At 36.9% G+C, this 23,064-nt stretch overlaps 1 protein-coding gene across 3 annotated transcripts in view; it reads right to left on the reverse strand.

The window, feature by feature from the left end:
* The window catches only part of SMARCAD1 (SWI/SNF-related, matrix-associated actin-dependent regulator of chromatin, subfamily a, containing DEAD/H box 1), a 95,916-nt gene that overhangs the window by 44,276 nt on the left and 28,576 nt on the right, over positions 1–23,064 (reverse strand). For all 3 annotated transcript variants that reach the window (XM_004703265.4, XM_045284206.1, XM_045284205.1), the window contains 6 exons: positions 22,349–22,514; positions 20,282–20,348; positions 12,167–12,267; positions 4,467–4,568; positions 2,927–3,008; positions 657–1,048 (listed from right to left, as the gene is read on the reverse strand). In XM_004703265.4, the coding sequence (XP_004703322.1) occupies positions 657–1,048; positions 2,927–3,008; positions 4,467–4,568; positions 12,167–12,267; positions 20,282–20,348; positions 22,349–22,514 (910 nt within the window). The remainder of the gene's footprint in view (positions 1–656; positions 1,049–2,926; positions 3,009–4,466; positions 4,569–12,166; positions 12,268–20,281; positions 20,349–22,348; positions 22,515–23,064) is intronic.

A 23,064-nucleotide genomic window follows, 5' to 3' on the forward strand; every position in this document is an offset into this window, starting at 1 on the left:
GCCCTTGGGCTTTTTCTCCATCTTCGCTGGTGGCCATTCTAGACTGGTTCTTTCTTAGCCTTCAGCCCTCAGGTCACCTGGCCCCTCCTTAAAGGGTACCTTCTCAGCACTGCAGCCAGGTCCTATCAGTACCGGGGGTCTTTTTTCATCAGTACGCTTCACAGTGGTCACTTCCTATCACGCTGTGGTAGTCGTTTATGAATTTCTCCTCGATCGATCCCTCTGCACTAGCCACGTGGTAAGGTCCTTGGTGGCTAGGGCACGGTCTGTTGTCTCACCCTTGCAAACCAGGATGCAGTTCACTACCTGACACACGGTACATGCTCACTGCCTGTTGACCGGATTCCTGAGAGCTGCAAGAGGAGCAGGTGTGGGCGAGAAGAACTCACTGCGCGGGACATCTGCGCAGGATGCCAGATGAACAACGGGGTTCAAGTTTGCATCTGCGGGGGGTGAGGTGCCTTTGGGGCATCCAGGGTAGGGGCAGTTCACTTCAATGGGACAGGCAGTTGGAGGGGGGTTCAAGTCTCCCAGGAAGCAGATCTGGAGGGAGAAGGGAAGAGAAAGATGTGGATGACTATTTGAGGGAAATCTACATCTCAGAATCACAGGTTGGGGGTGGGGGCGGGGGTGGGTGAGAGAGAATGTAGCCTTACCAGAGCTTCCCAACTATTAAAGGGCCGGAGTTCTGTTATCTTCTGAGCCTTTTTCTGAGAACACTGAGGAATCAAAGTAAGTTCACCAATTGAGGCATCTTGAAGGAAATGAAGAATTTTGCCTTTATAACCATCCTCCATCACTTCTTCACCACTACTATAGTCCTCATCAAGAGAACTACCAACATCAGAACCTGAATCATATTCAGAGTCATCAGTAACTCTCTTAGGATTGAATACATTTTTTTTACGTTTCTTGTTGAACCCATTTTGTGCTTTCATGGAAAATTTCTGCTTCAGTTTTGTTTTAGTTGCATTTTTAGGGCAATTCTGATTCCTTGAGGAAACTTCTTTTCCATTTGGGACCTCATTTTGTGAAGCAAAGTGTATATCTATATACAAAGAAAGATAAAAACTTAAATTAGAAATATATAAACTACATACAAAGACTTCAAATAAGTATTTAAATATTTTCCTCTTCTTAATGCAGAAGAATACAGTTGTAATTTATTGTTAAATATTGATACGCTTTAAAGAGATACAAAAACAGAATTTGTAATTCTAAAATACTGCACATACCTGAATATCAGCCGAGGCACCTAATTTTACCACAAAAACTGCATAAAAAATGTGCTGGAAAACTCGGCTTATACACAAGTATAAACGTTAAGTTCAAGTAATTAGTTTTAAAGGCAGGTTATATAAAAATGATTAAAAATAAAGTTCAATTTTCTAAAAAAGCCCTGAGAACATAATTGACAGCTGCCGCACATCCCTAAGCTGACCAGCTGCTTTGCCGCGGCCCAGACCCTCGTGCTCACATCCACGGAACAGCAGATCATGCCCCGCCTACTGTGAGCTCTACAAGTGAAAACACTACTTCAACCATCTACATTAATTCATTTTTGTTTTTTATATTATTTTATTACCACTACTTCCACTTTTCTAAGATCAGTTTTCTATGAAAAAGTATTTAAATATACACTATCAAAAAGCAGTAAGCATTTACCACCAGTGAAACTATCATGAATTGATCATGTTTCATTGAATTTTAAAGTGCCTATTATTTCATATAACACATTCCTATTACTTGGGATATTTTTTATTGATTTTCTAATTCTTCTAGAGTGAGGCATATATTATCATTTATATAGTCTTATGCATACTTAAGAAATAAAAGCAAAAGAAACTCAACAAAGAAAACTTGTCATTTCTTCACATCCACAGCCTATATCTCCTGAACCAGTATTTTTGGGCACTGAGAATTGGTGACACTGGTGGCTTTCTCATTTGTGCATAGTAGCATTGTTTGTCCCATCAAGAGCATTTCTTAAAAGAAACCATCAAAAGAAAATCTGAAAGTTACTGTGCTAGACTTTGAAGCTGGCTTTGCAACTATGAAGAGCTAATCTACTTAATGCCTGCCCAGTATGTCAAAGCATTGGTGGAAAAATACTACTATTTTTTCATTCTTATTTTTCCCCCAAACATTCTAGAGCCCCTTCATCTGGGATTCCACTCCTAATGTTCAGAGCACCCTGCTATGGATGGGTTCAGGGACATTCATGCTGAGGACATCCATTTCACCAATGTTGATGCAGGTACTTTTCTTATTCACTGCACTCAAGTGAGCCTCAGGCACCCCCAACTCTAAGATCCATCCTGCTAAAAGAGCTGTTCTCATGTAAAAAAAGTTCATTTACACCTGTTAACACATTAGCTTAAAAGTAGGCTTAGGCTTTTCCTGAGTGGGCTCCGGGAAAGTTGACCAAATAGAAAAAGATACTCATGTATTGTTTTGCTTCACACTACCATAATAAACTGGACAAAACATTTGGAAACTAGCCATTTACAAATTTTATCAATCCCAGTGTCTTTTATAACAATTTCTCTGACTACTGGTAGGTTTCACTGTTTTCTACAATATGCAATATAAAATGAAGACTACCTCCCTGGGGGACAGACAACCAAAAAGTGGATGAAGGGAGACGTCGGACAGGGCAAGATATGACAAAATACCCATTTATAAACTATCAAGGGCTCATGCGGGAGGGGGGAGCGGGGAGGGAGGGGAAAAATGAGGACCTAATGCCGGGGGTTTAAATGGAGAGCAAATGTTTTGAGAAACGATGTACAAATGCGCTTTACACAATTGATGTGTGTATGGATTGGGATAACAGTTGTATGAGCCCCTAATAAAATGTTAAAAAGAAAAGAAAAAAAAAGAAGACTATATTTTATATATACAAAGACTCAGAATAGTTAATTACCTTGGTCTTCTGCAAACACTTTTAAAGATTCTAAAGCTTCAGTGTACATCCATTCATGTTCCTTAAGTACTTCTCGGAGTTCCTAGAAATAAGTCATTAATTTTTGTTTTTAAAAAGTCAAATAGAATCTTACAGAAAGAAAATGTTAATATTCTATAAGATATAAGTTAATCCCCTGAAAACTTACAGACTTTATGTGGTAATTTTACACTTCTTTCTTGGTTTGTTACACTTGATTTACACATGCTTTGAATATATAAAGGGATACCCCAACAAACCTGGTATTTTTTCCCCCAAAGCTATATATTTCATTTTTTTTTAACTAAACCACCTTATCACCTTCAAAGTACTCTCCATTACACTTGATACGTTTATCAAATGTGCACTTTCAGTCTTGGAAGCATTCTTCAAACTCATCTGTTTGGATGGCTGACAGCTGACAGTTTGGATGGTTGACACCTCTTCTACGCTGTCAAATAACTGTCCTTTCATGCCCCTTTTCATTGCCAGAAACAAAAAATAAGTTGCACGGAGCAAGGTCAGGTGAATAAGGTGCATGGAGCAAGAGAGGCATGCTGTTTTTATGCTAAAAGCTGGCACACTGAGATGGCTGCATAAGGAGGTGCATTGTTGTGGTGCGAAAACCAGTCCCCCCCCTGCCACAAATCAGGCTTTTGTGGCACAGTTACACAATCTTTTCAGAACCTCTAAATCAGTGATTCTCAACCCTCCTAATGCTGCGACCCTTTCATACTGTTCCTCATGTTGTGGTAACCCCCCAACCATAAAAGTATTTTCATCGCTACTTTATAACTGCAATTTTGCTACTGTTGTGAATTGGGGTACCCCTGTGAAAGGGTCGTTTGATCCCCAGGATATGTCTGGTCAATTAAAAACAAAGCTTCAATCTATAGCTTGGCTTTTACAAGCTTTGAACTTCTTAAAATGCAGTTTCAACGTACCTAAAGAAGCAATAACACTTTGCATTTAGGTCATTGGAATTCTGCAGATATACTCCTGTGTATGTACAAATAAATCAACAAGTGCAAAAGCATTCCAAAGTTTATGTACATACATATCTATATAATCACTGGCGCCATAAGATCTTTAGTGACATTGAAAATATTCTTACAATGTGGGAAACAGAACAAAATATTAGACAATGAAAGATGATAATCTACATTAAAATTCTTACAATAAATTTATAGATGATTATTATGAAAAAAGTAAAGTTGTTAATGGAATAGCAAGGTTATAGAGGATATTCTTAATGATTTACACTTTACTAATACTAATGAGTTAAAATTATTAAGCTTATGTCAGTTTTGCTTAGATTGCTGATAATTAATAAAAAATAAGTAATGTAAAGACTAAACAATCTGCATAAATTAACATTAATGAAAAAGTATGTGTAACTGGGAAAATGTAAAAATGAAACACTAAATAATAATAATGATGTTTTACATGGTTGATCTCAGAACAATACTTTGCAATACAAACATTTAATGCCCATTGATAAAGCTTCATTAAGATCACGCACCCGTTTGTCAAAATTTGGAAATTCCTTTTGTAATTTCAGTACAATACTTTCCTGCTTTTCCCAATTATTGCTAGATTCTGCAGACTCATTTGCTTCTTCTTCCTAATGAGAAAAAGAGAGACTCAATACCAATGTTATTACAGCAATTGCATTTGTATTCTGACTTGATTTGGAAATCACATTTGATCTGGAATAATTGAAATTCCTTATTTTTGGTAATATGAAATTGGCAATTTCCATCTTCAGAATAAAAATATTGCTGTGCTGCTTTAATATTATTGAAGGGCCTTGATTACTTATCCATTAACTCAAACTGTATTCAGTGCTTAAAATGATTTAGTAAGCATTTTCCACTAATTTTTTTTTTTTTTTTTTGAGATTGATTGATCTACTTTAATGTCATTTCAAGAACCAGCATCTTGAAAACATGGGTCCGGGTGGCTACTATGGTTGTCGAAGTCCACTCGGTCCACCCGACCCACCCTCAAAGTGACCCCACTCACAACAAAATGTAACGCTCCCTACACAGTGCTATACCAAGGCTTTCTTTCCCTTTTAAATACAAGTACATTTTAATAATTAGTAATTATTTGTTGACCCCTTTCTTTAATCAAAGGGCTATCATCAGTGGTTCAAGAACTTTGAGTTGCTAAGCCTTTTTTTCTACTCTGCCTTACTCTGGACACTTAGTCTAACATCTGTTCAGTATCCGAACATACAAGTCTCCCCAGAACAGCTGGTTTCACATGAAGAGCAGTAGGCCAGGAATCAAACTTCAGTCTCCCACATGCAAGTCGAGAATTCTATTTGAGGGTTGTGCTAGAAATATTTAAAACAAATATTGCCGAAAATGATTCCCTACATATTCCTTTAATGATCTGGGAAGCCCTGTATACCATGCTCAGTTATATCTAAGAACTAATCTTTCAGCAGTTTACAGGTAGATGACAAAATGCTTTAAAGATGCTGGCGTCATCTATATCCAGTGAGAAGACTATAAGTGATACCATTTATTGAATTTTTATATTTTCTTAGATTGTCAATGCCGGACTTATTATTCCATTGCACAGCAATTTCATTGTAAACTTGTACAATGAGGCTTAAAGGTGTTGATTAACTTGTCCAAGGTAATAAGCAATGGATACGATTGAAAGTTAGTCATAGCTAACTCAAACTGAAGCACATTCTAATATCCAAATTCACTCCCTCCCTCAGTGCCACTAAGTCGATGTGGACACATAGTGACCCTACGGGGCAAGGTAGAAGTGCCCTCCGGGGGTTTTCCTAGACTGTAACTCTTTACAAGAGCAAGGTTATGGAATGGAGGGAAAAGAAACAGGAAATGAAAAATTTATTCTTTCGGGGGGGGAGGGTGGATGGGTTGTGGTGTGAGGACAGTGGCTTAAAATAGCACCACTAACAGTGCAAGTAACTATCCAAAGGTTAGGGAGAGGGTGTATTAAACTCACTGTCAAGTAGATGCTAACTTAAAATGACCCTATACGGTCAGGGTAGACTAGTCCCTGTGAGTTTTCAATACTTTAACTTTTTTTTTAAATCATTTTATTGGGGGCTCATACAACTCTTATCACAATTCATACATACATCCACTGTGTCGCACATTTGGACATTTGTTGCCATCATCATTCTCAAAACATTTGCATTCTACTTGAGCCCTTGGTACCAACTCCTCATTTTTTCCCCTTCCTCCCCACCTGCCCTCCCTGACGAACCCTTGATAATTTATAAATTATTATTATTTTGTACTGTAACTCTTCACAGGAGTAAAAACCCTCTTCAGTTGATGGTTTTGAATTACTGCTATCATGGAAAATATGAATGAGAAGGAGGAAAAGATATATTATACAAGGCTTCCAGAAAGAGGCAAAAAATGTAGGCTAGATTTAATAAGGAAGCAATTGTATCTCACTAGGAAGAATAAAATTGGTATAAGAAAAAAAGTAATATGCAAAAAAAGCCCTTAACATCCCTATTTAACTAAGGGGATTTACTTTAAAACTACCAAGCATCAGATGGGATTGGGCTAAGCAAAAGGGCTGAACATGAGATCCAAGGTAAATGTGAGTAACACTAACTGAGAGAATGATAAAACTCCAAGTATCTAAACTGGATGGCAGATTTAAATAAGGAGGAAAGATGGTAGGATTGTTAATGAATTAGTTCGGTACAGTGGACTCCTCTCTTTTTCCCCTTTAATTTGTAGAATTAATGATCATCTGTTGTTCACTCCCTGACAAGGGAGCAAGGAAACTCCCTTCTGGTAGCTCTCAGCAATCCAAGAAGTGTTAAAGATAGTCCAAGAAAAGATAACATCATCAGCGAAAGAACTTTAAACTATGAAATAAAAATGGGTAATATAAAAGATAAAATACGTATGTAAAGTCAACCTACTGAGTGAGCGATAACATTAACAAACTTGTTTTTGAGGCTCATCCCATCAGCACTTCTTTTTTAGGGCTGACTGATATTCCATTTTATCTATGCTTCACAATTTTTCTCTATTCATTTGTACTGGGCATTTGAGTTGTGTCTGGCTTTTTGGCTATTTTGAAATCAGTCTAGAGACTACTACGCGAAAATACGGAGTAACTATTTGCGATGTAGAAGCTCTGGTGGCATAGTGTCTTCTAACTACAAGGCCCAAAGTTCAAAATCACCTGCTACTCCAACAGAGAAAGAAGGGGTTTTCTACTCCTGTAGAGACTTAGTCTAGGAAATCCACAGCAGTTCTGCCGTGTCCTATGGGGTCAGTATGAGTCGGCATGAAGTCTTTGGCAGTGAGTTTTTAATCTGTTTGAGAGGTAGTCAATTATCTAATCTGGCCCATCTCGCCTGGCTTCGGAGAGGGGCTGTTGTGCACCAGTGAATGCACTTACTGTCCACGAATTCTGACCTGTTAACGTCCCTAATAAACCACCGCAATTGTTAAATATCACCTGTGAGTTTGATGTGGCCTTTGCAACAGAGAATGGAACTGAGAAGAAAAGTAAAGTGTTATGGGAGGCATAGCTGGCGGGTAGAGGAAGATGGAGGGGGAGGCACGCCTGACTCTTGCCTGGTGGCAAGAGGGAAGCCAGAAGCTAAAAATGCCCTTTCCTGTTTTACACACTGCTTAGTGGTTACAGGATTTTTTTATGTGGTGCTGAAAAATGATTGGTAAAAAGAAGGTCAACAAAACTATGGAAGACCCTCAAGGAGACTGACACGGTGGCTGCAGCAATGGGTTCACACATAGGAATGATTGTAAGATTGGTCCAGGACTGGGCAGTGTTTCCCTGTTGTACAGAGGGTTACAATGAGCCAGGACCCAACTCTGGGGCACGGGCACCAAACAGGAACAAGAATAGCATACAGGCATGCCAAAGCAAAGGAAATCGCCACTGCCTAAATCTGGCCCGTCATTTTCATGAATTGTGTGGGGATCCAGTTTAGAGAACGCTGCAAATTTTGATCTGTTAAAAATAAATATTTATACTTTGCCTGCGTCTAAGAAAAAAATGCACATTTGATAGGCTTCTTAAGACAAGTTCACATTAGGGAGCAGTACACTCTGTCATTGTCTCATGCCCACAGATAGAAGATTCACAAAGAATCTGTAAAAGGTAAGATGCTGTAGAACGCTTCTAGCAAGCCCCAGTGGAAAAATTGGAGCAGGAACCAAACAGATTCAAAGCTACACACGATAAAAATCACGAGAATTTCCACACTTATGAGAAATATCATGTTAGGGGTATGGAAATACTCAAAAACTTTATCAGTGACATAAAAAATGATAGTAGAGCCCAATTAAAAATTGTAGCAAAGTTTTATAAAAACAGCTAAGAAACACATAAATATCATAATAAATATAACATAATAAACACTGCCTTACGTGTGTTTATACATATGGGCCTTCAAAGGGCTAGAGTTTGTGAGTTGTTGAGACGTGATGAAAGGAAAGTTATCTGTATAATTTCCAGTGTGAATGTTCAACAGAGAACATCTATACAGAAATTTAAAATAAGAAAGTAGGTAAGAAAAATCCATTTTATGAAAATCAGCAAGGCCACAATCACTTGGATGCTTACTCAGTACATGGGGTGGAGCTTATGTATAAAGATCAGCAAGATATAACTGCCCAAACCATGATTTACTTAGTTATCACCACTGGGGCATATCCAACTTGCCAAGAGCAGAGGCCAAGAATGAGTCCACAACATAGTACCATTCTTCAAGACTGTTATGATTAATTACACTGAGAAACTTTCATCAAAGGACAGAGAGTAGTAGATAACTACTCTGAGTATGATTTACCTTCCCTATCCAAATGCTTTTACTAACACCTTTACATACAGGTTTATAGAAAGCTTTATTCACATTTATAGCACTCCAGAACACAACAGTGCTTCTAACTAGGGAGCTAATTCAATGGAAGAAAAGTACTTCATGCACACAGTGCTCACTGATTTCAAGTCTGAAGCAACACTTAGGAGTAGATGATGTAAAGAGCAGTAGGGTGGCTTGTGGAGCATTCAGCATGTGAGCTTAACTAGGCTAAAGTTAGGATGTATATGCAATGTACACGATCTAAACCAGGAATATATATGTGATGCCACTTCTTCCACAGCCATTATGCATGGGGCTGGAAATGCACCTGTGGTCACAGTCTCTTACATTACGGCTGCCCTATACTCCTTAAAACCCTCAGTACAGTTTTAATTCCCATCAACATTAGTCCCAAGAATGCGTTTCACAAGGTAACATCCCAACTGTTCATTTGGGCTTCTTATGCCCTTAATTCACAGGCAAAAAAAAAAAAAAATTGTGTGAGAGAGAGAGAGAAAGAGAAATTACTAGTTAGTTTCACTGCTTATGATTTTGACTACAAAGGAGAAAATCTCATCTTTCTTAATGTAGAAAGGGAAGGCTGAAAAACAAATGATTCATTGAAACGCCTCTTAGTAATTCCATTTGTGGAGTAAAAGTTAATGAAAAGCTCAGGCAACCCACCAACATCAGAACCACGATCATTTTCAGATATAAAGGTAAATTTCCATAATTATCCAGAAGTATTTATCTCTGGGAAATAGAAAGGCAAGGCAGCTTATGTTTGCTTATTGTTTTATAAGTGATTAAAGTTTATGAATAAATGTTAATTTATTCACCATGTTTTGAGTAAAATTTTATTCAAAATATATTATCCCAAATATTCCTGTATCGTACCGTACCACTCTGAACCAGGGATAACCTTGCTACCATAGAGAATGGATTGGAAAGTGAATTATGACAGAAGTAGCTAGGTTAAAATCTAGTGCCTTATCATTTGATCTCCCTTTTGACCCATTTTAAGGTTGCTTTACTTTTTAATACTCTGTTTTCTTTCCAACTGGGATTTTTCCGTTTTGTTATTGTTGATAGCTTTTTGATTCTATTTTATATTTTTCTAAGTTTGTTTTTTTTGGTATATAAAACCCAGGATGTGCAACTCTCCTTAGCCAGTTATTAGATTAAGGGTTCCTTGGATGTAATGAGGTGCGGGGGTGGGGTCTGGGAGGGGGGTGTTGGGAGGAAATGGGATGTACAATAAGGAAGAAAATGTTCTACAACTGATTGGAGTAGTAAATGTACAAAACTTTTTGATATTACTCAACTGCTGAATTGCATGTTGTTAGGACTATGTCCCAATAAAACTGTTTACTAAGAATAAAATAAACAATAAACATCCTTAAAAAAACATCTTCGGGGGAACAGGGAGGGAGGGGGAAAATGAGGAGCTGATGCCAGGGGCTTAAGTAGAGAGCAAATGTTTTGAGAATGATGACGGCAATGAATGGACAAATGTGCTTTACACAATTGATGTATGTATGGATTGTGATAAGAGTTGTATAAGCCCCTAAAAAAATGATAAAAAAAGAGTTGTATGAGCCCCTAATAAAATGATTTAAAAAAACCAAAAAAACCCAAAAACATCTTCATCCCTCCCACTATCATCAAGTGTCCGATTCTACCTTAGAAATCTGGCTAGACCAGAGCATGTACGTGGGTACAGGTAAGAGCTGGAAACACAGGGAATCCAGGACAGATAAATTCCTCAGGACCTATACTGAGAATGGAGATACCAGGAGGGGAGGGGGAAGGTGGGGGAGAAAGGGAGAACTGATCACAATGATCTACATGTAGCCCCCTCCCAGGGAGACAGACAACAGAAAAGTGGGTGAAGAGAGACACTGGTCAGTGTAAGACATGAAAAAATAATAATAATTTACAAATTATCAAAGGTTCATGAGGGAAGGAGAGTGGAGGGGTGGGGGGAAGAGGCGCTGATACCAAGGGCTCAAGTAGAAAGGAAATATTTTGAAAATGATGGTGGCAATAAAATGATAGTGGTACAAAGGTGCTTGACACTATAGATGGATGTATGGATTGTGGAAAGAACTGTGTGAGCCACCAATAAAATTATTTTTTTTAAATCTTTATAATTTGGAGATAAACCATTAATCCTAGATAAAATTTCCCAGAAAATAAGTTATAAATTAAATGCAAACCCAAATCCCTGAGTTTGCTGTGGAAAGAAAAAAATATTAATGACGTGGAGTTTAGAGCCTGATATCCAGACTCTCTGTACTCTTTGCTATGCAGCTGAGATGTGGTCAATTCACATGACCCTTCTAGCTAGACTCTCTTTTGTGACGTTGGGGACCCAGGTGGCATAGTGATTGCTCATTGGACTGCTAACCTCAAGGTCCGCAGTCAAAACTACAAGCTGCTCCATAAAAGAAAAATGACTTTCTATTCCCATAGGAGTTATTCTTGGAGACCCTCAGGAGCAATGATAAGGAATTTGGTTTTGGTTTTATATCTGTGTTGTAATACCATTCTGTTATGCTAATGGCTAGGATTACAGTGGAATGTACTCACTACCTACCCTTTGTTGCCTTGAGGGGTACGATCTGCTGATACACAAAATTCACAACTCTATCAAAGCCATTCCTCTATGTCTAAGAACGAGCCAACTTAGAAACAGTAACAGGAGAATTCCCAGGACCATCAAGAAACAAGAGCCACTAAGTAAGCACATCAAAAATCCCTACCTGAAGTGGCAGGAACAGCAGGGACCACATGGCTAATAAAGTGAGAACCAGAAAAACTTGGCTGGAGCTAAGGAGAGATGCTACTGTGGGTGCCTGTCTACCATTCATGTTTGAGGATGACTTGTGGTAACCCATTAACTTCCCTAATCTCACCCACTCACTATCATTGAGTAGTATGCTGACTCATAGTAACACACAGGCTAGAACTGACCCTGTGGGTTTCGAGACTGTAACTTCTTACAGGAGTAGAAAGCCCCATCCATCTCCCACAGAGGAGCTGGTGGTTTCAAACTGCTGACCTTCAGGATGGCGGTCCAACAAGTAATAACTACACTCCAGGGACCCTACAAATAAATCCTAATAACCCCCCATAATTCTAAGTATTGCCTATGACTTCTGTGAGGTCATTGCAACAGATTATTGAATTCAGGAGAGAGGTATAATATAGTGGGAGAAGCAGTTGATATCGAATAATAATGAAATGTGGGGGGGGCTTTGACTGATAAGGAGTTAAATTCTTCTTCTTTCTTGTGCAGTTAGATGAGGTCAGATAAAGCTTTGCCATTTCATGGAAGCTGAGTTTGACGCTGCAATTAAGATGCATCTTACCTGATCCACTTTTTTCTTTTTCACAGATTGATCATCGTTAAATTCATCATCCTCATATGGCTCTGAAGAGGAAGATATTTTTCTTTTCCTGGGTCCACCACCTTTAAAAACACAAGCACACTCAAACTTTGCACCAAAAAAAATAGTAGCAATCAACAAATACAAAATAAAAGGCAAAATTCTTATTATAACATTAAATTTGTAGATAGTTTTCTTGACCTTAGGCTGAGTGTTCTTTATTTCTCATTGTACATATACCTATTGTCAGGTGACCTGAAGGAAAAATGAGCAAACTTTTGTCAGTATTTAAAAAATGGGAAACAATTTAACACTGTATTTGTAAACTATATTAATGCTAAAAGGTTCTCTAAATTTATGAGTAATTCTACAGAGTAATAGTGGTGGGAAGATGTTTTTCCCAGTGACTGACAGGGGGGTAGGGGGAGAGTCAATGTCAGTGTAGATAACTTGAATAGTGTCACTGATACTGATAATTATTACATTTATAAGGCCTATCATACATGGAATTTCATTTACCTTTCAAAACATACCTACAAATGAAGTAATGTTTTCATTTTACAAATGAGAAACTGAGGTAGAGAGGTTAAACAATCACAAAAACAAGAAATCTGTACATTAGATCATGAAATAAAAAACACATCCTATGCACATGATCTTAAGAAGCCATGCCACAACGACGAAAACAAAACAATCAAGAGCTGCTCAGGCTGCTAATGTACAAACACCTCTGGGGATTTGGTTCCCTGGTTTGGAAGTCTGGGGTCATGATTTCATGGTACCCTCCATTTGCTTGAAATAATATCACACTTAGTGATACTACTGTCCATTCCATAGTGCCTTGAGGGTGTTATAAGCTTGCAAGTGACCATCCTGGCACAATAATTGGTCTTTCTTTCCTTTATCAACAAAGAGGGAAAGTGAAGCATGAAAGAAAATGCAGTATGTAACTAGCTGCATCCATGAATAACTGTCTCCTCTACTATGAGATGAGAAGAACTAGATGGTGTCCAGAAAACATTACTGCATATTTTGATCAAAATTTATAGTGGAATCCTGATCAAAAGTGGAAACTCCAGGGGGAAAAAATAAATCTACTGTAATGCAGCCTTTTGGGAGACATTGAGAGTAGAAGAACCCCTGAAACTATTGGCATAAAAGTCTTTAAACTGTACACTCCCTGAATTTAAAAAGAAAAAAGAAAGCCCCCATCTTTCACCCACAGAGTGGCTGGTGGTTTTGAACTACTAACCTTAATATCAAAGCCCAACTAGTACCCAATTGACAAACACTTGAAAGATTACATAGAAAATTTAGGAGCTAGTGAGTTCACTACTGGGAGAAGTATGACCTAAAAGAGGGTGAGAACAGTTGTACAACTTGAAGAATATAATCTCTCTCACTGAACTGTATATGTAGAAACTGCTCAATTGGCAAATATTCATATACATATATATTCAACAACAAAAACTACATAAAAAAATGAAGATGTTATTTATCATACTTTATATGTATATATACTTATTTCTCAACTAGTTTCAGTTTCAGAGAACAAAATACTCAGGCACATTGTTGTACTACTACAGAAGTACCAGTTAAAGCTAATATAGGTTTTTGTTATGCCATTGAGTTGAATTTAATTCATAGTGACCCAAAGAGAGTTTCCATGGTTTTGTAAATCTTTACCAGCACAGGCAGACTCTTCTTTCTCCTGCAGGTAGCTGGTGGGTTTAAATGATTACCAGACAGTGCCACCAAGGTTCCTTTATTATATTAATATCTTAATTCTTATGAAGGAACCGTGGTGGTACAGCAGTAAAGCACGTGACTAACAAAGGTTGGAGGTTGTCATTCACCAGTGGGTCTGCAGGAGAAAGATTTGGTGGTCTGCTCCCATAGAGAGTATAACCTAGGAAATTACATGCGGTAATTCTACTGTGTCCTATAGGGTCAGAATTGTATCAGAATAGATTCATTACTCCTGCACAATAAAATTTGTAGAAATAAAATATTCAAAATGACATAACTTTTAAATCTGTCATCTACTGCTACTACATAAAAATGATTTAATTTACATTTTAAAATATAAGAAATGAGAATTTATTTCAATATCTATATTTATTACTTTTCCAGGTCCATTTCATATAGTAACTGAATTCTGATTAAACTAAAAATTTTTTAGAACCATTTTAAAAAGGAGAACTACAAGGGAGACAATGTCAAGGAGTCCAGGAAGAAAAGAATGTTTAGAAACTGATTGTGGTAGCAACTGTACAATATTGCTTCAAGTGATTGAATTAAGGAATGTGATATATACATTAACTTCCAATTAATAATAAATTTAAATAAATAAAAAATAGTAAAATAAACAGAACTAGAAGATTTACTCCAAGTCAGCTAGACAGACCTATATTTTTTCTTAAGAGAATTACACGTTTTTCAATCTTAAATACCCACGTATATATTTTAAATATGGTGCAACACTTTCATGCATATCTAATACGCCCACAAGGCAAATAAAAAATGTCTAAATAATGAATAACTATGTGGGGAAATGCAAAACCAAAATTTTAGTCCCAAATCTTTGATAAAAGCACACAATGTTTAGGTACCCAAATCTAAATCCAGTCTGCTTATAATTATTTATTTTAAACTTATATGAGAATAAGTTACTATTCCATACTAAACAGTAATCCTGCCAATTTTATAAATTTCATCCTTTACTGGGACTGCTCATCATTTCCCAGGAAAGAAAAACAACTAAAAGGGCTGTACTTTACATGTTGTATAAAAAGAAATTCAATCTAAAGTTATTATTTTAAAAGTATAAAACATAAACATTAAAAACCACAAATGTTTTGATCAAAATGAAGATATACAATCTCATTAATAAATGAAGATAGGCAAAATATGTACATATGTATGTATGAATGTATAAATTCTCAAATGGCCCAATATTTTCAAAGGTAAAGAGTCAATCCTAGGAAGACCATAAGGAGTCATGGTGGTGCAGTGGATTCAATATTGAGCTGCTACTGGGAGGTCGGCTGCTACAAGAAAGACAGATGAAATAATCTGCTTCTATAAAGTTTTATAGCCTTGGAATTTTGACTCAACAACAGTGGGTCAGCAAGACCATGGGCAAATAGTCCTATTTCAGCTCCTGAATTAGTTAGTGTAACCTCTCTAGAAGGAATCTAAGAGCCATGGTGGCACAGTGGGTTACACGCTGTGCTGCTAGCCCCAGGTAAGCAGCTCAAAATCACTAACCACTCCTAGCGAAAGGTGAAACTCTGTATTTCTGTAAAGATTTAGTCTCGGAAACCCACGGGAAGTTCTACTCTGTTCTACAGCATTCATGGCAGTGAGCTTGGTTTTTTGAGAAGGAATCTGTAAACACATGGGTAAGTAACAAAGTATTGCTATAGAAACCTTTGAATCAAGAATATCAAAAGGTGAAGCTATTGTTTCTTGACATATCGTCCATCAGGGCCCATCCACTTAAGGCAGTGTCTTCATCTTTCTAACTCTTCCACAAAAAAGCTCTGCAGTCTGAATTGTACACCATGTCAAAATGGTGGTTATGTGGCTTCTTCAACAGACTCAAAGGGGAAGAAACAATTTCTCAAAGGCCAACCTTTGATAAATCCTCTACAGGAGCATTGCTATGAAGGATAAACACTCCTTTGTGCAACTTTCCTGACCTTTTCCTCATCAATGCAGTTTTCAATTTTCTTTAACTCCATTTTAATAAACTCCTATGACTGTCCTGTGTCCTTAGAGAAAAATCAATCAAGATAACCCCTTGGGAAAAGCCAAACAAAGCTTCTGCTTTGAATTTAATTGGCCTTGTCAATTCTCTCAAAAGCAACTATCCTCACTGTACACCGCTGGACCCCTTTTGAAGACACCTAATGATATTAAAATTATCAAGAGAACTTGTCTACCCCCATCCACTGACAGCAGAGACATGTTTCAACATGTTTCATTTGAATTAAATCTGTGCATGTATAAACTAAACTCTACTGGTAATATTCTCTGACTGACCATGCATATCTCAGAATTGAAACGTGTGCGTCTTTTAGTCCAGTAAGTTCTTCTCTAGGCATCTTTCCATGGAACTGACAGAAAACATTTGCTTAAGCACACATACAAAAAGGTAATAAGTAAAATGATTTTTAAAATGTTTAATAAGAACTTAAAACATCTATCAATAAGATCTTAAACTAAGATACAGCCATGAAAGGCCATGGCTATAAAATAATTAGGTAATTAAATAAGTAAATAACATGGAAAGATGTTCAACATACACAAAAGGTTATACAACAGCAGATACTGAGGCTCCCAGGCACACAAAAGCAAGCTCTGTATAAAGATACCCTTACTGAGAAATATGTAGGGTGATCCTCATAAAAATTGGGCTTAGGTATACCTGCGTTCTTCTGAGGCCTTGAACTTTAGTTCTCTGGAAAGTCAGTCACCAGATCACTGAATCAACTCCGACTGAAATCTTTCCCAACGCTGTGTGAAGGAGGCAGTAGTGCCCCCTAGATTAGCAAAAAGTTCAAAACCAAATTCACTGCCATGGAGTCAATTCGACTCATAGCAACCCTATAAGACCTGTTAGTGGGCTTCGAGGGCTGTAAATCACCATGGGAGCAGGAAGCCTCACCTTTCTCCAGAGGAACGGCTTTGAACTGCTGACTGTGCGTTAATAGCCCCATGCATAATTAACACTCTGCCACCAGGACTCCTTGGATTAGGAAACTACCTGCCAAATATTGCTGCCACCATACCTAAACAAAAGGCTGCTAAAGGTGACAAAGTGAATGAAGGTGAAGCTACTCCTGAAGACCAGCATGGCCTGTCCCTCCTAAACCACAGCCCAGGCCTGAAAAGGCCCCCTTTGACGATGAGAAACTTCCCAAGTGAGAAAAGGGAAAGCAGATGTTGGCAAAGAGTCCAGGTACAGAAAGTGGGTGCGCTGGGAATGATTAGAATAACAGGCCTCATATAAGAAGTACACAACTCTGGAACTGTTCCCTATGCAACGCAGTGAAAAAAAGGCTCTGTTGACTTTTATAAGGACTCTTTCCAGAGAGGAATTAGGGAGTTTAAAATTTTACTGATTCCTGATTATGTTCTGATGGGAGTTAACATGGCTGCTGTTTTTTAAAGTATCTTATAAAGTTGAGCACAAAAATTCTTGGGAGGGGGAAAACAATTTCCTATCTGAAGTCAAAAGGATATTGTTTTGTATTGCCTTGCAAAGTTTCACGTTTTTATTTTTGTTTTTCCCCTCATATCTGTCTTTAGTCTGTCTGATGTTTGTAAAAAGTATGAGATAGAAGTCCAATATTTTTCCCCCACATAGATAAGTTGTCCCACCTCCATGCCCCCAAAAGTTTATACTTCCCTCACTGATCTATGGCATTAACTGTTTCATAAATCAAGTTTCTAAGTAATTTTATGTTATGTGTGCCTCTACTGATAAAATTCTAGCTTTATGTCAGTACTATTCTGTCCTGATTACTAGATTAAAAAAAAGGATTTTGATATTAGTGTACAAATTCCACCTCAACATCACCAGTTTCCAGTAGTATGTTGACTATTTTTAGCTATTTCTCCATTAAAACAAAGCAAACAAACAAACAAAAAACACTTGTTGGAATTTTGACTCAATTTCTATTAAATTTATACAATTTCTCTTGAATTTGAAGATTATAAGTCTTCTAATCCATGAACATGGTATAACTCTCCATTGACTTAGACCTTTTTGATGTCTTTCAATAAAGATTTACAATCTGAAAAAGATTATGGTTTGTGGTAAAGCTAATATCTAATGTCATGACTTATGGTACTGTCCACAGTCCCTTACAGGTATTTAGAGAGATATTTGTTGTTGTTGTTTTAAATTGTCCTAAAATTGCCCAAATGGTTTTTTTATCTTAGTGATACAGTATACTGTAGGTTGTCATTATCTTGGTATTGTCATCCTATACATTATGTTAAGCTGTCATTCTATACCTTGTGTAAGATGTTCCATGCTAAAATGCCTGATATCCTACATTGCTCAGTCCAAGATGCTGTTTACAAGTTTATTTTTTTTTAAAACAAAAAACTTTTTGGTTATTAAACAAGTGCTTAACAATCGGAACATCAGAGGTAGGAGTGTAACAAATACGAAGATACAATCGATCTTTTCTTATATCATTTTTAATCATAAAAAGGCCCTATGACTCAGAATCAACTTGATGGTCAGATTTTTTAAGTGCAGATAACAACATTTACGAAGTACTTATGCCACAAAGTATAGCAAGAAATGTACACCAACTCTATCACTTCTTTAAATAACCTATGCCATCAATAGTAATATGATACTAAAAATATATAAGATACTACTTTACTGAAAAGAAACAGATACAGAAGAGTTAAGCTATAAAGTTCCCCAAGGTCAAAGAGCTAGCAAGTAAAAGATTAAAAAGAACCTTTAAAAACAAAAACCTTGATTCCATTTAAGCAGAACCCAGATCATATAATGTCTCCTTGGCTTAAATGTGGAGATAGAAAATGAGGTAGAATACTGAAGAGAGATGATGGGAATATCAAAACACTATATTATTTTCTGTTTAAATAGGAAAAAAAAAAAAAAGAAGAAATCCATTTGGGGATGGGCATTCACTCACGCATTGATGACAAGACCATAATGTGGTACAACTCTTTCAAAGAAGCACATATTAAAACATTGTTTGATGTGACTGAAGGATGGAATGATAATCTGTATTAGCTCCCAATAATTAGGTAGTGTTAAAAAAATTTTAAATGTACACGCTTTGATTCAGTATCTTAGTTTTATATTTATTCTACAAAAAGTATAATGAATTAAAACGATGCAATCCTTCACTGTTCCTGCAAAATAATTAGAACAAAGGAGCCCTGGACACAGCAGCAGTACGTAAGCACTTGACTGCTAACCAGAAATTTGGTGGCTTAAACAACAAGCTATTCTACAGGATAAAAGAGGTAACACTCTGCCTCTATAAGGATAATAGGCTGGGAAATCATATGGAGCAGTTCTAGTTTTTAATAAGTTTTCTTCATTAAATTTAATGATTATTCATTAATAAGTTCTATACAGATTCTTTGAACTACAAACCAGTCTAAGTGTGTATGTATTATATATTATATGTATTATATTCTAAGTAAACTTAGAAAAAGGCTTAGAAAAGGCTGAAACTTAGAAAAAAACAAACTTATGAGTGGTGAAGGGAACAAGTCCTTACTATTATCCTACACTAAGTTTTTCAGATTATAGGCATACTTGTTATATTTTTTGATATGTTCAATTAAAAAGTCCCAAGACATTATTTACTAAAAAATTGCAAGCACTTTCAAATACACTCCTGTATCTCATGTCTGAAATAAAGAATAAATGTAAACAAAATAAAGGAATGCTGATTACAAGCTAAGACTTGCCACAAGATATAATGTCCTTACTAATTCAAGTTTATAGACCCATCAATAAAGCCACAAGTGTACTAGGAAAGAAAAGATACCTTCCAAAACGTTACTCTTATGAGAACTCAACTGTAGAAATCAAACAGAACGGCCAAAGAGAAACAGACCTTGTCTGGTAAAAATGATTCAACTTATAAAGCCTGACTCTTTAAGTAGCTACATGACCTCAAGCATGTAATTTAACATTAAAAATTTTTCTAATTTTATTAATCATTTTTGGGGGGGACTCTTACAAATCTTATAATAATCCATCATTCAACTGTATTAAGCACACTTCTACATATGTTTCCAACATCATTTCCAAAACATTTTCTTTTTACTTGGGCCCGTGGTATCAGCTCCTCTTCTTTCCCCTCCCTCCCATACCCTCTCACCCCCATGAATCCTTGATCAATTATATATTATTATTGTTAATTTAATATTCTTAAGCTTTAGTATCTCCATCAAAAACACTGAAGCTATTAGTAATTCACAGAATTCCTATAAGAATATATGATATGCTTAGTAAATTAGAGAAATATGAAAACTGAGGAATGATATTATATAAATCAACAAAATTTGAGATTAAATCAGGCATACCTGCATCACCAAACATCAGCAAGGCAGCAGCAATTGCTCCATCCATGGTGCTTGTTGATTCAATCAACTATCAATGAGAAAAGATTGCTTTAAAAATTATAAACTTAAAAAAAATTTATAAACTTATTTCCCCAATTTATTTGAAGAGTTAAAAACAAAGATGCTAAATATGTATACACACCCCCAACACACACACACACACACACACACACACACACACAACTCATTACTCCTGCGTTTACTCTAATTCAGAGTGATCATGTAGGACAGAATAGAACTGCTTCTTTGGGTTTCTGAAATATCACATATTTACAGGAGCAACATCCTCATCACTATTTCCCACCAAGGGCTCCAAGCCTGAGGTTACCAGCACATGCATAACCTAGTATGCCACCAGGGGTCTAAATAGGGACGACATGGAAAAATGTATACATAACACATAGTTTAAGTCCCAAAATAGCATTTCAGAAAACTCGACTTACCTAAACTGTAACTCTTATCTGAAAATAATTAATTTTCCTAGAAAGAAAAAGTAAAAATCCAACATGCATAGTACATTCCGCACTTCTGTTACTCACAAGGTTTTCTACTGAAGCCTGAGAAAGTCCTGTGTCCAAATACTGTGCATCAGACTACAAAGGGGCAAGTGGGGAGATCGGCTCTCATTTTTTATTTAGTATTTCTCAAGATGATAGGGGCAAAGAGGTCATTAACTTTTCGCTCTACTTCTAACTTGCTTGGATTTTTCAAGAATATACTAATTAATATATTATTGACATAACTAAGTTTCAATAAACATTTTGGAATTCAAAAAGAACTGCTGTTAGGTGTCACCAAATAGGTTCAGACCCATGGAGATGGCTCTGAAGAGCAGACGGAAACACCGCACAGTCCTGTGTCATCCTCACTACTACTCCTATGCCGGAGCCCATTATTGCAGCCACTGTGTCAACCCATCTCATCAAGGGCCTTCTTTTTCACTGCCCGTCCCGTGTCAAGCTTGATGTCCTTCTCCAGGGACATCCATCTCCTGATGTCCAATGTAAGTCCTGCCATCCTTGCCTCAAAGGAACACTCTGCGCCTGTACTTCTTTCAAAGCAGATTTGTTCACCCTTTTAGCAGTTCATGGTACTTTCAATACTCATCTCCAACACCACAATTCAAATGCATAAATTCTTCATCTTCCTTATTCAATGTCTGACTTTCACATGCATAGGAGACAGTGGTAAATACCAAGGCTTGGGTCAGATGCATCTTATTCCTCAAGGTAATATCCTTGTTTTTCAATACTCTAAAGAGATCGTAAGAGGTCTTATGCAGTAGGTTTGCCCAGTGTAACTCATCCTGACTGCTGCTTCCATGAGAATTGCTTGTGAATCCAAGCAAGACAAAATCCTTGACAACTTTAACCTTTTCTCTATTTATCATGATGTTACTTATTGGTCCAGTTGTGAGAATTTAAGTCTTCTGTACAATGAGACGTAACCCATACTGAAGGCTGCTATGCTTGATCTTCATCAGTAAGTACTTCAAGTCCTCTTATCAAATATCCCTTATTTCTCTCATGCTATTGTTTCTCCTATTTCAAACGAGTTACTTTTTTTTAAAGATCTGTTAAGCTATTTCTTGTTTTAAAAAAGAACTGCCCTCAAAATTGTAAAATTTCATATCCCTGGCCCTAAATTTCAATATGACCACATGTAATAATGGAGATTAAAAACCCTCTGGCATTTCCATATGCTCCCAAAGAGAAATGGGGATGGACGGGTGGGGTTGGGAATGACCTCAAGCATAAAAAACTTCCCAAAATAATGTGAACTACTAAAGCTCAACTGATTCTTATCATTTTTATGTGGGTAAATAATGAGCTTCGATACTCACCAAGTAAATCTCTGGCATTTACTGTTATTATATTAAACTCACTGCCATGGAGTTGATGTTGGCTCATCTAACACTGAATAATTGTCCTCAAATATGTCCTTAAAAAAATGACCATCCACGTACTACAGTACCGGATATATCAATACAACCGCAGGAATCAATTACTATAAAAAGGGTATAATAACCTTAAGTAAATCGGTGTCACTTCTTTGTGGGAAAAGTTCCTTCAAAGTCTGAAGTTTAGCATCTTTAATGTCTTCTAGTTCTGAAAAGTCATCCAATCCAGAATTAGCATTTCTACCTGTGAAGGTAGGATGGCCTTGAGAATCTTCATCTTCAGAAGGCTCAGAACTAAAATATTGAGGGGAGAAAAAAAAGGTCCAGCACTTAAAATACAACACTGTTATTAGTTTTTATCTATCTATATCTATCCAGTAGCTATCTATATCTATATCTATATCTATCTAATACAGAACATCTTGGGCTCCTTTTAATATTCAATGTAATCTACACTTCAAAAACAAACTCACTGCCATCAGTGGATTCTTACACGAGGTGACCCTATAGAACAGAACAGGATTGCCCCTTTGGGTGCCCAAGAGTTTAATCTTTACCAGAGTGGACAGCCTCATCTCTCTCCTATGGGTCACCTGGTGAGCGGGACAGCTAGCTTTGGGGTTAACAGTTTTGCCACCAGGTGTCCAATCTGCCTGCTTTCATTGCAGCGTGATTGGATTATTAATCTAGCCCCCACCCAAAGTCAGAATACTTTAAAAGTATCTAAAATTATCTGGATTTGGACAGAAAAGGACAGTGAGGGACACAATTTGGCATTTATTTGGTTAAGACCACTGCACATTTATTGAATAGTCATCGTTTTTCCTATTCTTCTTTTGCCTAT

The sequence above is a fragment of the Echinops telfairi genome, unplaced genomic scaffold, assembly GCF_000313985.2.
Source record: "Echinops telfairi isolate 266 unplaced genomic scaffold, ASM31398v2 ScPeMD7_7468;HRSCAF=8506_0, whole genome shotgun sequence".
Classification (NCBI taxonomy): domain Eukaryota; kingdom Metazoa; phylum Chordata; class Mammalia; order Afrosoricida; family Tenrecidae; genus Echinops; species Echinops telfairi.